Raw genomic sequence first — 13,816 nt, forward strand, 5'->3', positions numbered from 1 at the left:
TGCCTCACAGTAACAGGGACCCAGGTTCAATTCCACTCTTGGGTAACTGTCGGTGTGGGTTTCTTCCAAGTTTTCTGGTTTCATCCCACTGTCCAAAGATGTGCAGGGGAAGTGGATTGGCCATGGAAGGTACAGGGCTACTGGGATGGGGTGAGTCTGGGTGGGATGCTCCTCAGAGGGTTGGCGTGGATTCAGTGTGCCGAATGGCCTGCTTCCACACTGCAGGGATTTAATGATTCCATGAGGGCTGTGCCGCAGAGATCATGACTCTGTGTGAATGGCTTGCTTTGAGGCCAGTGGCAAGTGTGGGTCAGCGTACTGCTAATTCAATAACATGACTAATCAGAACAATACAAGTTTAGTACTTTTATTTATACACACGTTAGTCTTAGAATTAGTTATGTTTCCAGTGCAAGTGAAGAATAGGCCTTTCTATGTGATTTGTGAAATAGTTACAAAATTAATCTTTCAGCCAATTTCACCAGTTTAGTTGTTACCAATCTGTGTCATCTATTTAGTCAAAGATGCAGAAATGGATTTTGTCACATTTTATTCTTGGTTGCAATCGAAGGTCAATTAGTTATTTCAGTAGATTTCAGCAGGCACAGTGGCTCGGTGGTTAGCACTGCTGCCTCACATAACCAGGGACCCAGGTTTGATTCCGCCCTTGGGCAAGTGTCTGTGTGGAGCTTGCACATTCTCCCCATGTCTGTGTGGGTTTCCTCCGGTTTCCTCCCACAGTCCAAAGATGTGGAGGTCAGATGGATTGGCCATGATAAATTACCCCATAGTGTTCAGGGATGTGTAGGTGAAATGTATTAGTCAGGGGTAAATGTAGAGTAATGGGGAATGGATCTGGGTGGGTCACTCATCAGAGAGTCGGTGTGGACTTGTTGGGTCAAATGGTCTGTTTCCCTACTGTGGGGATTCTGTGAAGTAGATTTTTGGCATTTAAAAATAACAAAATATTTAAACGTAATTCCACTTCTAATGTTAGATTTTATTAAGAAATGAAATCAAATTCTGACAAACTTTCAAGTAACTATTTTACAAATACAAAAGCTTTGTGCTTGCAACTGAACAGATCACGAAATACATTATTTTAAGAGAAATTAGGAATTATTTTTGAATTAAAATATTTGTACAGAATAGTTCATGTATATCAAAGCTCAGCTTCAAATTAACATTTGATTTTTCACAAGTTGCGTTTCATTTGAAATCTGGAATTGTGCACTTTTTCAAAAAGAAAATCTACACAGGACCCTAAAGGTAATCCGACCAAGTATTGATTTTTACGTTTCACATGTGGCTGCTCCATCCTCCTCCTTCTCATTCTTTAAGTCGAGCACCTTTTTAGTTTAGTTAATGGGATGTGAATGTCGCTGGTAACTGGAGCATTTGTTGTCCATCCCTAATTCCTTTTTGAACTGAGAGACTTACTATTTCAGAGGGTATTTGAAAGTCTGGAATCACATCTAAGCCAAACTGGGTCAGAACAACAAATCTACTTCCTTAAAGGTCATTCGTGAACCAGTTGAGATTTTGCAACAATTTTCCATTATCACCATTAGATTATGGATTTATATTAATTTAATTTAAATTCCTCTAGTTTCTATTGGAACCCATGTCCCAGACCATTAACATGGTTCTCCAGGTTTATAGTGCAGTGATATCACTACTACGCTGTCATTCCCCCCCCCTTTGTAATCTTGCAATCTCTTTAGTGCTTTCTCTTGTCACAATTGCTCCTCTTTCACTTGCTTGAAATTCTATACAAACAAGCCACACCTACTCATTGTGTAAACTGTAAGGCATTTAAAAGCCTTATATGGGACTTGTATGTTTTATTACTGTAGAATATGTCTAACTTACTTTGTTATGTAGGTTCTGAAACTCTGAAAAAATTGAATGGTGGAGATGGAAAAGGAAAATCAAAGTTCATCACTCAAAAGAAGGAGAAAGGAACAGAAACAAATAATCCCAAAAAGCTGAAACATGGTACTGGAAAAATATATGCTGCAAAGTTCAAAGGAAAGCAGCAGACTGGAAAAAAACGGAAACTGTTTGCTGGAAACAAAGAGGGTATGTAGCTGATTTATTTATTTTAGTGGAACTTTCCTTTGCAAATGAAAATGCAAGTAATTGCTGATCTTTTTAAGAAAATTTTATAAATCCATCTTTTAAAATTTATAGATAAAATATGGATGCATGAAAATCATTGACTGGATTTTGGGTCATTTCAAACTTTGTCTATTTTGTATATAATATGAATATACATATGAATATAAACTTATTGCTTTTAAGTTTTATATATATATTTTCTTCAAGTTGTTTTGGATTAATATTCCAAACCCTTATACATTCATCAATAAATACAGTTGAAGAATTATTTAAATGAGTGAACAGACATTTAAATGTTTAAAAACCTTGCCAATTATTGACAACAAATTTGTTTCCAAAGCGTCTGCTTATTTAACTAGTGCTGATGCAATTTGTCAAACTTTTTATGTTTTGTAATTATTGGAAGAAAATTATGTTGCCACATAAATAATGGAACAACAGCCATCAATCTTATGTGCTGTGCCATGCTGACTTATATGCTGCTGAGCAATCGGTATAGTTGTCTATACATGACTTCTTGGTCTTGGATGACATCGCGATTTTGTTTTTGAGTGTTTGTTTCCAATGCAGGTAGGAGAGCAGTGCCAGTGAAAATTTTAGCTTGACCCATCTATGTTCACCACAATTATTGTTACACTGTTATTTGGACTCACCTTCAAAGATTTGAAGATTTCATTTTATCAAGTACAGGAATGAACCTGTCAGTTCAATGCAATTTTTATTTTAAAAATCACGTTGCCTTCACCACTCTTTCATGTATAACTTCAATTAATACAAATCTACCAATCCTCCAGCTCTCACTGTGAGCTTATAGTTCTTGCTTACAAGGCCGTAAACACAGTTCCCTTCTCCTCGATGTGGAGAACATCGAAAATGGAGAACAAAGAAAATTATATTGCTGTTGTGCCCCTTAGGTATATGCTTACCAACAGTAAAATCTTTGTTTTAAGTAGATGTAACCAAATTATCTGCTTATTGTTAGGTTTTAGAAACCTAATCTAATATAATCACTTTATAATTATTTTAGGAATCTTACCTTCTTAATTTTTATTATACTTTTTTTAAACTAATTCCATGCTTCGGGATATATGCTCAGACATCATTGCTTTTCCTCCATTTCTGTATGATGCAAAAGGTCTCTTGAATATATCAAAGACATCGCTATGTAGTAGTCTATATTTGATTTTGAGTTCATGTAAAGTATGCCAGATGTTGTGTGTTGGGCATGAAGTGAAGCTAGTAATATTTTGTCTTTTAGGCACAACAGCGAAGAAACCTAAATGGGGTGATTACAAAAAGCAGAAGAAAGAACTAAAGCAAAACAGACAACTGGACAAGAAAACCAATTATGATTTAGTTGTCCGCTCAAAACATATATGGGAAACTGTAAGAAGGTACTTAAAAGTTTGTTATTACCTTGATATATACTCACCTTAAGTCAGATGATTAGATTTTCTAGTTTAATTCCTGTTAATAATCATCCATAAAGCCTCCCTCCAATTTAAGTAAATTGAGTGCTAGTCTTATCTGAAATACTTGGTATTTTATTTTCCTTGATCTTGTTTCTATTACTTTACTATCGAGGTTTCTTGCAATCCACCAAAAAAATTACTTTAAACTTGATCATTTTACCTGCAGCCAGTTCTCTGATCTGTACATTTCCTGTATCACACCATGACTTTGCCTAACACGACCTTATGGCTGTGATTTTATCTTCGAGTATCAATATTCTCCTGGCTGACACCAACCTTGAGTATTGTTTAAATGTGATGGGAATAGAAATGGAAATGTAGTTATTTTATTCTAGGATCTCCATCGATAGAATATGGTTGAACCAAATTTTATAGACTTGGTTATTAAATAATTGCTTCGAACTCAACTCAAATCTTGCAGTTACTTAAAAGCAGCTATTATGGATTTCAATTAAATCAAATTGCCTACTTTGGCATTTTAAATGTAATTTCTTATGTATGGCTATGAGAAGAGGAGGAACTGCATTATTATGACAGATAGATAAGATGTCCTGCAAGTCTAGCAGTCACGTCCAGAATCTATTTAGATCCTCTATATTTGATACCTGATCGCCCTCTTCCTGTTTTGAATCTAGTTTCATTTAGCACCATATTGTCATATCCCAACGAGGCTATTCTTGCCAGGAATTCACTTAACTCTTTTACCATACTTTGTCTTTGTGTGCACAACCCAATTTAATTGTTCTTGTATTCTCTTTCATTCCATCCTCACACCAGACCCTATTATTTGTTATCCTACTGCTACTTGTCTTCCCTTTTTTCCCAGCACTAGCAATCTTTCTGTAAGGATCTTGATCCTGACTCTATTTAACTGCAAACTCTTTGAACTGTGCTTGTCCCACTTTCCCAGAACCAATCTCAGTGCTTCAGGAATATAAAACCCTCTCACCTGCACTATTTCTCTAGCAACTGTACACCTGCTGTATTCTCTTATTTCTGTACGCTGAAGCGCACAGCATTGAAAGCAATTCCGAGATTATGACCTTATGAAGTCCAACTCATTAGTCTGTTTCCTGCTTGCTTGCTTGTGGTTGGTACCAATACAGATAACAAGCTTCAGAATGTCTGCAGTTGATCGGTGCCATACTGGACCCTGAGACCAAGGAAGCAACATAGCACCCTTGAATATCGTGTGCCACTACAGAAATACCTGCCTGCTCTCCTGACTGTTGAATAATTTATCACTATTGCTTTCCTAATCTTGCTTCTCCCAAAATAGGTGTATTTTAACAAAAGATATAGATATTGGAAAATGTTACTATGAAACCATGAGGTAACATGATTTTCAGTTGGAGATGATCCACTATCAATAAAATCAGTAAATGAAAACTGGTTCTTACCTACAGTATCTGTTAAAACAAAAGTCAATGTTTAGCATTTGTGGGCAGGTGCTTCCATTGTAAATTTCTTATTTATTTATATGTTTTGGGAAATTAATTTTAACTCGTTGCTTGACAGTACAATACTTGAGAAAAACTGAAAAAACATAATGTTGAAAAGTTTTGGCTTACAGTCTTCAGGACTGAATCACAATATCAAATTTCAAAGGGAATGCCATTATGCTTCAAAAGGGCAGAATGCTGATTGGTTAGCAGGTGGAATCTGATTGATGGAGGCATTGCCATAGAGAATATAGTGGGAACAATTAACTGCCAAGCTTTTGTTTAAATTCAGCCCGGCAGTTTGACTTTGATTCATCAAGCATTGCCGCAGGGAATGTACCAGGCAGTGTTGTCCATCAAGGTTTTCTCCAGGTGAATAAGTTCATTTGCATATTCTGTGTTTGCAAAGGACAGGGTCATGCAAGTGAATATGTGACTTACAACACACACAGTTTAGATCAGAGTGGTACTGGAAAAGCACAGCAGGTCAGGTAGCATCCAAGGAGCAGGAAAATCGGCGTTTCAGGCAAAACCCCTCCATCAGGAATAGAGGCAGGAAGCCTCTACAGTGGAGAGGTAAATGGAGGTGGGTAGCTTACAACACACATAGCGAAGTGACACAATGAACCCCTTGAATTACTTAGAGTGTGAAAACAGGCCCTTTGGCCCAACAAGTTCAAACCAACCTGCAGAAGCATGACCCACCCATACATTTACCCCTTCATCTAACACTACGGGCAATTTAGCATGGCCAATTCACCTGACCTGCACATCTTTGGACTGTGGGAGGAAACCAGAGCACTCGGAGGAAACCCACGTAGACATGGGGAGAATGTGCTAACTCCACACAGAGAGTCACCTGAGGCGGGAATTGAACCACTGTCCCACCGTGCCGCCCATGGTTGTTAATGTAATTGTTTACGCAATTGAGATTGTTTAGCAAGTGTTCTCCATATCAAAGGTTGGACATTATGTTCTGAATTTCGTAAGAATGGGCTGATTGTATGGTGAGTACTCTGCTCATTATAAGCAGCTGAAGGACAAGCTGTTTGATACAATCTGCCCTTCATTTAGGAAGTGTGTCCCACATACCTGACATCACCCCAGCACTGAATATGTACATGTTTCCTATTTTTGTAGCAGGCAGAATGACTGTTTGACTGTGGGGCAGCATCCTGTGTGACGAGTGCTGGTCTTGTTGCAACAGCACTGTAGTAGGGTCAAGTGACTGACTTCACCTGTTGCTGGATTTTTGAGACACCTTAAATTCCAGTGTAATCTGGTGTGTACTGGGCACTCTTCAGCACAGGAAGTGACAGTGTTGGGTATGTTCAAGAATTTGCTCAGTATGCAACAAGCTATGATCTGATTGGAGTAGCTATTATCCCACAGGTAAATGCAACCTGCACCCTCATCTCACACAGTATAAATTGTTGTTCCCTTTGAAGTTTGATATTCTTACAGTGCTGTGATGAGTGCCAAATGAAAAGGTTTGAACCTTTTTTTTCTGTAATACTCAAAACAATTATTGTTTTACTGCTTTCGAGGGTATATCAGAAGGCTGCTCCAAATTAATCATTTAAATTGGATTCTTCATTCAGTTCTTGGATTAGCCCAGCTGTGGATGCCAATTCTACATTCATCAGCTATTTTAGTGATTCGTTAAGCTAACAATAATTGCATTGAATGTACTGAGTTTTTGACTTTCTTGCTGTTAGCTATTTGCGCATGTCAAATGTCCAAATTCCTTGCTGATTCACCTTCATGGTCAAACTATTGTACTTTTTTTTAAAAAGTGGTATGTTTATAAAGTATAATGAGAAAATAGTGTTTTTTTTTAATAAATGTTTTAAGCATTTAAATCACCTTAAAGTTAATTTACTGTTTACAGAATAACCTCATTTCATACAATTTGTATCTTTTGAAATGCAGGAAAGAGTGCAGTAAAGAGAAGAGAGCAGAAATGATGAAAGAATTGCAGAAGTTGGTCCATGGAAACATTAAAAATGTATGGCTATTTCCAACTTCTGTTTTCAACCTTTTGGTTTTAAGTCTATTTCGTGTGTAAAAAGTGACTTCAATTCAAATTTCAATGTCGCCCCAATATTGAAAATGTTTTTTTTTTAATTGGTGTTTTGAGTGTTCCAGTCAATAACCTATGAATCACATTATTCATTTCTTTCAGTTAGGATGAAAAGTGAAGTTTACTTCCCCTTCATTAACAGAATAATACACTATTTTTCACATCATGTAACATTTTGTCCTTTTTAAGAGGAAAAGGTTTCTCTGTAAGTGGTGCCTGGGGCGTTGTGCAGGTTCTGAGCATATCTATCACATTTTAGCTTTAACACTAGCATATGCTGAAATTTAAAAATACAGATGGGCAGTTACTTCGTGCTGCTTCTCATTACCTTGCCTTGGAATTGGAAGTTTTCCATCTGGCAATCTTGTCATCAAATTGCATTTAAATTCTGATTTGTAGGCTGTCTTGCTGCCTTTTGGGCAAATTAAGCACAGCTCCAACCTGCTATTCTGCTGTTTATAAACAATGTGTCATTTGACTTGTTGTGAGTACGATCACAGGAAACCCAGTTGCATGATTAATAAGATGTCTTTAAGCATTGGATTATTAACTTGATACAAAAATGCTCTTGAAAGTGTTGCTGGGGATTGTGTCGCCTGAATTTATCTCACCAAATTTGTAATTCCTTGTGGTTAAAGAAGCAGCAGATTTTGGATTTCTGGTGAATTGTATTTTACCATTTTGCCAGATTGCTTTTGCACACGATTCTGCTCGAGTTATCCAGTGTTATGTTCAGTTTGGAGATGAAAAACAAAGACAAGAGGCCTTTGAGGAATTGAAAGGTACCTAAATTCTTTGTAAGCTGCTCATTACATTGAGAAAAGATATTGTTTAAATGATTCCTTTTGCGTGACATCGATTTGTGTTTTATTTACAGAGCATTTGGTTAATTTAAGCAAATCCAAATATGGCAGACATATTGTAAAGAAATTTCTGATGTATGGGTAAGTAGAACGTTTAGATTCCTGAAGGCAGGAATGCACAGTATTTATGTAACTTGTTGGATTTATAGCATACTAAATCATCTGCTAAATTGTTCTTCATGACAGCTATATCCTTGTGGCTTAAATTTTGTCAGGGCTAAAATCCTAAACTGCCTCTAATTTGAGAATAGGGTTAGGATTACAAGATTGCTGAGCTTGGCTTGTATGTGCTGCATTGTGGAATGAAAGAATGTAAGTGCTATACCTGTGATTTTCTTGTTGAGCATGGGGTTTCAAATATTGTATCATGTTAACATTGGACATTCCTGAGTGGAGGCCATGATGTAGCAAACATCTAAGGACAAGCCCTCTGCTCCTTTCTTCACACTTCATGTTCTTAACTGTTTCCCTTCAGTGACTCATAGAAGCCTCATGTTTTCAATTTCAAATTGTTTAACATTCAGTCTTTGTCCCTCTACCTCTTTCTAGTCTTCAATTAACTCCATCACGTTATTTGCTTTAGAATATTGCCACTCAGAATACTTGGAAGTTTTTGATATGCATTAACAATCTGTCCTCCTACACTAGAGATGTTTGGCATGTGTGGGTGTGCTCCTCTCTTTTCTCTCGTGGTCTCTCTCTCTCTCTCTCTCTCTCTCTCTCTCTCTCTCTCTCTCTCTCTCTCTCTCTCTCTCTAAAATGCAAAACGGGCCATTGGAATGTTTTAAAGGCAAGTCAGATAGAAGGTCAGGAATCTCTGCAAAACTAATGGAAGTCGATGACTAAAAACACGAATGAAGATAAACATAGGAACAGGAGGAGGAGGAGGCCATTCATCCCCTCCAGCCTGTTCCACCATTCAGTGAGATCGTGGCTGATCTGTGGCCTAACTCCGAATGCTTGCCTTTGACCAATATTTCCTTAATATCTTTGCTTAGCTGAAATCTATCTGTCTTAGATTTTAAACAACCAACTTATCAAACATCAACTGACATTTGTGGAATAGAGTTCCGAGCTCCCTCCACCTTTTTGTGTAAAAATGATTTCTGGCATCTCCCCTGAACAGTCGGGCCCTAATTTTTAGACTGTGCCCCCTAGCTCTAGAATCCCTGACCAGTGGAAATTGTTAATGTTTATTGAACCTGTCTCTTACTGATAATGTCATGAAGACTTCAACCAGATCACCCCTTAACCTTTCTAAGTTCTTTGCGCACAGTTCAGGTCACCACATTACCAGAAAGATGTGGATGCTTTGGAGAGAGTGAGAAAAGGTTAACCAAGATGTTGCCTGGTATGGGGGATTTCAGCTTATGAAGAAAGGTCGGATAGACTGGGTTTGTTTTCACCCGATAGAAGTTTATAAGATTGTGAATGGCGTGGATAGAGTGGAACATATCAGACTTTTTCCCAGGGTGGAGGGCTCAATTACTAGGGGACACAGGTTCAAGGTGCAAGAGGGGGGAGTTTAAAAGAGGTGTGCGAGGTATATTTTTCACACAAAGGGTGATGAGTTCCTGGATTGCACTACTAGAGGAGGTGTTAGAAGCAAAGCCAGTAGCAGCATTTAAAAAGCGACTGAATAAGTACACAAATAGGAAGGGAATAGAGGGATATGGATCCTGTAAGTGAAGACCGTTTTAGTATGGAAGGGCAAAATGTGTCAGCGCAGGCTTGAAGGGATAAAGAAAAAAGACAGACCGAGTAAGAGATTTTTTTAATGGGAAATCAGTATAGAGAATAGGTAGAACTTCAAAGAAAGAAGGAAAGGCAGGCACCTTTTATGAGAAAAGAAATTGATAAAAAGAAGGGGACGCAAACGAGCTGAAAGAGGAATCGGTAGCAGAGGTAATATGCCTCTTCTAGAAATTGAATAAAATAATAAGTGGAAAGAGTACATCAAGACCTGTATGACTCAGATGGCAAACCAACAGAACGAGAATAAGGCAAAATACGCATTTCCCAGGATGGTTTAGGACATAATCTTCTGGAGTGGGAAGTAAGTGAAAGCAAAAGAAGCAGGAGGATGTGATGGGATACCTGCAGAAATGATAGATGGGGTTTGGAGCCAGAAGACTATAGTTCTGGTCTTGTCATAGCTTTTCCGTTTGTTTTATTGATACTGGGGTAATCCTTTTGCTTCTTAAAATGATCTCTTCATTTTGTGGAAGCTAAAGAGAGGAAGTATTCAGCATTGCATGCCTGTTCTCTCTCTGCAACAAATATGTACAGAGATCAGTGAAACTGCAGGTAAAGTGGGTGGAGTTTATTATTGATTAACATCTAATAAATTCTTGAGTGCACTTAGATGAGCTGTTAATTTTCCTTTATCTGCCAAATATTAATTTTTATAACGCTAGCTTTGATTTTCAGCAGCAGTGAAATTATTCTAAGTGTGAACTTATTAAATAAAGTCTTTTGCTGCTATGCAATTTATTAGTCTAAATAGATTTCATGTGGGATTCATTTTTGCCAGAACCAAGCAGCAAGTAGCAGAAATAATCAAAAGTTTTAAAGGTGAAGTGAAAAAAATGTTACGACATTCTGAGGCATCAGCAATTGTGGAATATGCATACAATGACAAAGCGATATTAGAACAGAGGAAAATGTTAACAGAGGAACTTTATGGAAACATGTTCATGATTTGCAAGGTAATTTTTAACACTTGTATTTGAGTCCAGAAAAAAAAGGTTTTTTTGTGTCTTTGTCAATTTTAACCATTTTTATTTCTATACTGTAATTGAAACCAATATTAATAGACAATAGATAATAGATGCCGGAGTAGGCCATTCAGCCCTTCGAGCCTGCACCGCCATTCAATATGATCATGGCTGATCATTCCCAATCAGTATCCTGTTCCTGCCTTATCTCCATAACCCTTGACTCCCCTATCTTTAAGAGCTCTATCCAACTCTTTCTTAAATGAATCCAGAGACTGGGCCTCCACTGCCCTCTGGGGCAGAGCATTCCACACAGCCACCACTCTCTGGGTGAAGTAGTTTCTCCTCATCTCTGTCCTAAATGGTCTACCCCGTATTTTTAAGTTGTGTCCTCTGGTTCGGCACTCCCCCATCAGCGGAAATATGTTTCCTCCTGCCAGAGTGTCCAATCCTTTCATAATCCTATACGTTTCAATCAGATCTCCTCTCAGTCTTCTAAACTCAAGGCTATACAAGCCCAGTCGCTTCAGTCTTTCCGTGTAAGGCAATCCTGCCATTCCAGGAATTGACCTCGTGAACCTCCGCTGCACTCCCTCAATAGCCAGAATGTCTTTCCTCAAATTTGGAGACCAGAACTGTACACAGTACTCCAGGTGTGGTCTCACCAGGGCCCTGTACAGCTGCAGAAGCACCTCTTTGCTTCTATACTCAATTCCTCTTGTTATGAAGGCCAGCATGCTATTAGCCTTCTTCACGACCTGCTGTACCTGCATGCTTGCCTTCATTGACTGGTGGAAAAATGTGATAAATTGCCGATGAGAGGATCGACACTTGCATTAACTCAAATAGTCACACACGCTATTTTAACAACCTTTTAAAGTGTTTCCAATTACCTGCCGCATGGTGGCTCTGTGGTTAGCACTGCTGCCTCACAGCGTCAGGGACCCAGGTTCAATTCCACCCTCTGGCGAGTGTCTGTGTGGTGTTTGTACATTCTCCCCATATCTGTGTGGGTTACCTCTGGGCTGCTCCAGTTTCCGTCCATAGTACAAAGATTTCCAGGTTAGGTGGATTGATCGTGTCTAATTGACCCAGAGTGTGCAGGGATGTGCAGGCTAGGCAGAATAGCCATAAGAAAAGTGGGGTTACGGGGATGGGATCTGGGAGAGATACTGTTCGGAGTGTTGGTGTGGACTTGGTAGGTTGAATGGCCTGCTTCTACATTATAGGGATCCAATGAATCTCTTTTTTTCTCTGTTTATATGCAAAAATTATTACTCTAATTTTGAACTACATTTTTCCTTCCCTCCATTCTAGTCTAGTGCGAAATATTACAGTTGAATATTTCCTTCTGCCTGTGTCCTTTTGATTTTGTAGTTGAGGGTGATCAATCTGAACCGAATAAAATTCAGTTCCGCTTTCAGTTTTTAAGCACCATGCTTGGAAAGGGGTAGTTGCAAGACAATGCACACCATAGGAAGGAAGCTGTCATTTCTAACAATCTTCGTAACGTTGCTGTGTTCATGTATCAAATTAAATAGTTTATTAATTTCAAAATGAAAAAATGTTAATAGAATCGTAGAGATGTACAGTACGGATACAGACCATTCAGTCCAACTTGTCCATGCTAACCAGGTATCCTAACCTAATTTAGACCTATTTGCCAGCGCTTGGCCTATATCCCTTGCTATTCATATACCCATCCAGATGCCTTTTAAATGCTGTAATTGTACCAGTCTCCACCACTTCCTCTGGCACCTCATGCCATATATGCACCACCGTCTGCGTGCAAATGTTGCCCCCTAGGTCCCTTTTATGTCTTTCCCCTCTCACTCTAAACCTATGCCCTCTAGTTCTGGACTTCCCCCAACCCAAGGAAAAGACTTTGTCTGTTTATCCTCTTCATGCCCTTCCTGATTTTGTAAACCTCTATAAGGTCACCCCTCAGCCTCTAACGGTCCAGGGAAAACAACCCCAGCCTATTCAGCCAGTCCCTATACTCAAATCCTCCAAACCTGGCGACATTCTTGTAAATCTTTTCTGAATCCTTTCAAGATTCAAAACATCCTTCCAATAGGAAGAAGACCAGAATTGCATGCAATATTCCAACAGTGGCCTAACCAAAGTCCTGTATAGCCGCAACATGACCTCCCAACTCCTATAGGCAATGTTCTTGCTAATAAAGGGAAGCCTATCAAATGCCATCTTCACTATCCTATCTGGGTTAGGTTTGTTCACTGAGCTGGAAGGTTCATTTTCAGATGTTCCGTCACTTGCTAACTATCCTATCTACCTGTGACTCTACTTTCAAGGAGCTATGAACCTGCACTCCAAGGTCTCTTCATTCAGCAACACTCTCTAGGACCTTAACATTAAGCGTATAAGTTGTGCACTGATTTGCTTTTCCAAAATGCAGTACCTCACATTTACCTAACTTAAACTCCATCTGCCACTCCTTAGCCCATTGACCCATCTGGGAGAAAGTGAGTACTGCAGATGCTGGAGTACCAGCGTTGAAAAATGTGATGTTGGAAAAACACAGCAGGCCAGGCAGCATCCGAGGAACAGGAGAATCGACGTTTCGGGCATAAGCCCTTCTTCAGGAATTTCCCCAAAACGTCGATTCTCCTGCTCCTCGGATGCTGCCTGACCTGTGTTTTTCCAGCACCACATTTTTCAACATTGCCCATCTGATCAAGATCCCATTGCAATCTGAGGTAATCTCCTTCGCTGTCCACTACCCCTCCAATTTTGGTGTCATCTGCAAACTTACTAACTTCTTTGGTGATTTCGGATTATATATCATGTATGGGCAGACCCTAGCCATTCATTCCAACTGGTCTGTATCAGTGTTTGTGCATCACTTAAGCCTCCTCTCATGTTTCCTCCTTTAAACCTACCATTGTATCCTATTCTTTCCCCTCCTGTGTTTGCCTAATTTCCATTCATCTACACCTATAATGTTTACTTCAACTGCTCCCTGTGGTAGCAAGTTCCCACAATCTCGCCATCCTTTAGCTGGAAAAATTTCTTTTCAACTTCCTATTTGATTTTACTGTTGTAGTTTAGATGTTCATTATCCAAATATCAGAAAACTGAAAAGACCTAAAAACCAAAA

General features: G+C 38.9%; 1 protein-coding gene across 1 annotated transcript in view; it reads left to right on the plus strand.

Moving 5' to 3' along the window:
* Positions 1-13,816, plus strand: part of pum3 (pumilio RNA-binding family member 3) — a 50,633-nt gene that overhangs the window by 9,134 nt on the left and 27,683 nt on the right. Inside the window, exons 3-8 of the mRNA XM_072590574.1 lie at positions 1,885-2,082; positions 3,380-3,515; positions 6,968-7,043; positions 7,807-7,900; positions 7,996-8,062; positions 10,515-10,689. Coding sequence (XP_072446675.1) covers positions 1,885-2,082; positions 3,380-3,515; positions 6,968-7,043; positions 7,807-7,900; positions 7,996-8,062; positions 10,515-10,689 — 746 coding nt within the window. The remainder of the gene's footprint in view (positions 1-1,884; positions 2,083-3,379; positions 3,516-6,967; positions 7,044-7,806; positions 7,901-7,995; positions 8,063-10,514; positions 10,690-13,816) is intronic.

Source organism: Chiloscyllium punctatum, chromosome 2 (assembly GCF_047496795.1).
Source record: "Chiloscyllium punctatum isolate Juve2018m chromosome 2, sChiPun1.3, whole genome shotgun sequence".
Classification (NCBI taxonomy): domain Eukaryota; kingdom Metazoa; phylum Chordata; class Chondrichthyes; order Orectolobiformes; family Hemiscylliidae; genus Chiloscyllium; species Chiloscyllium punctatum.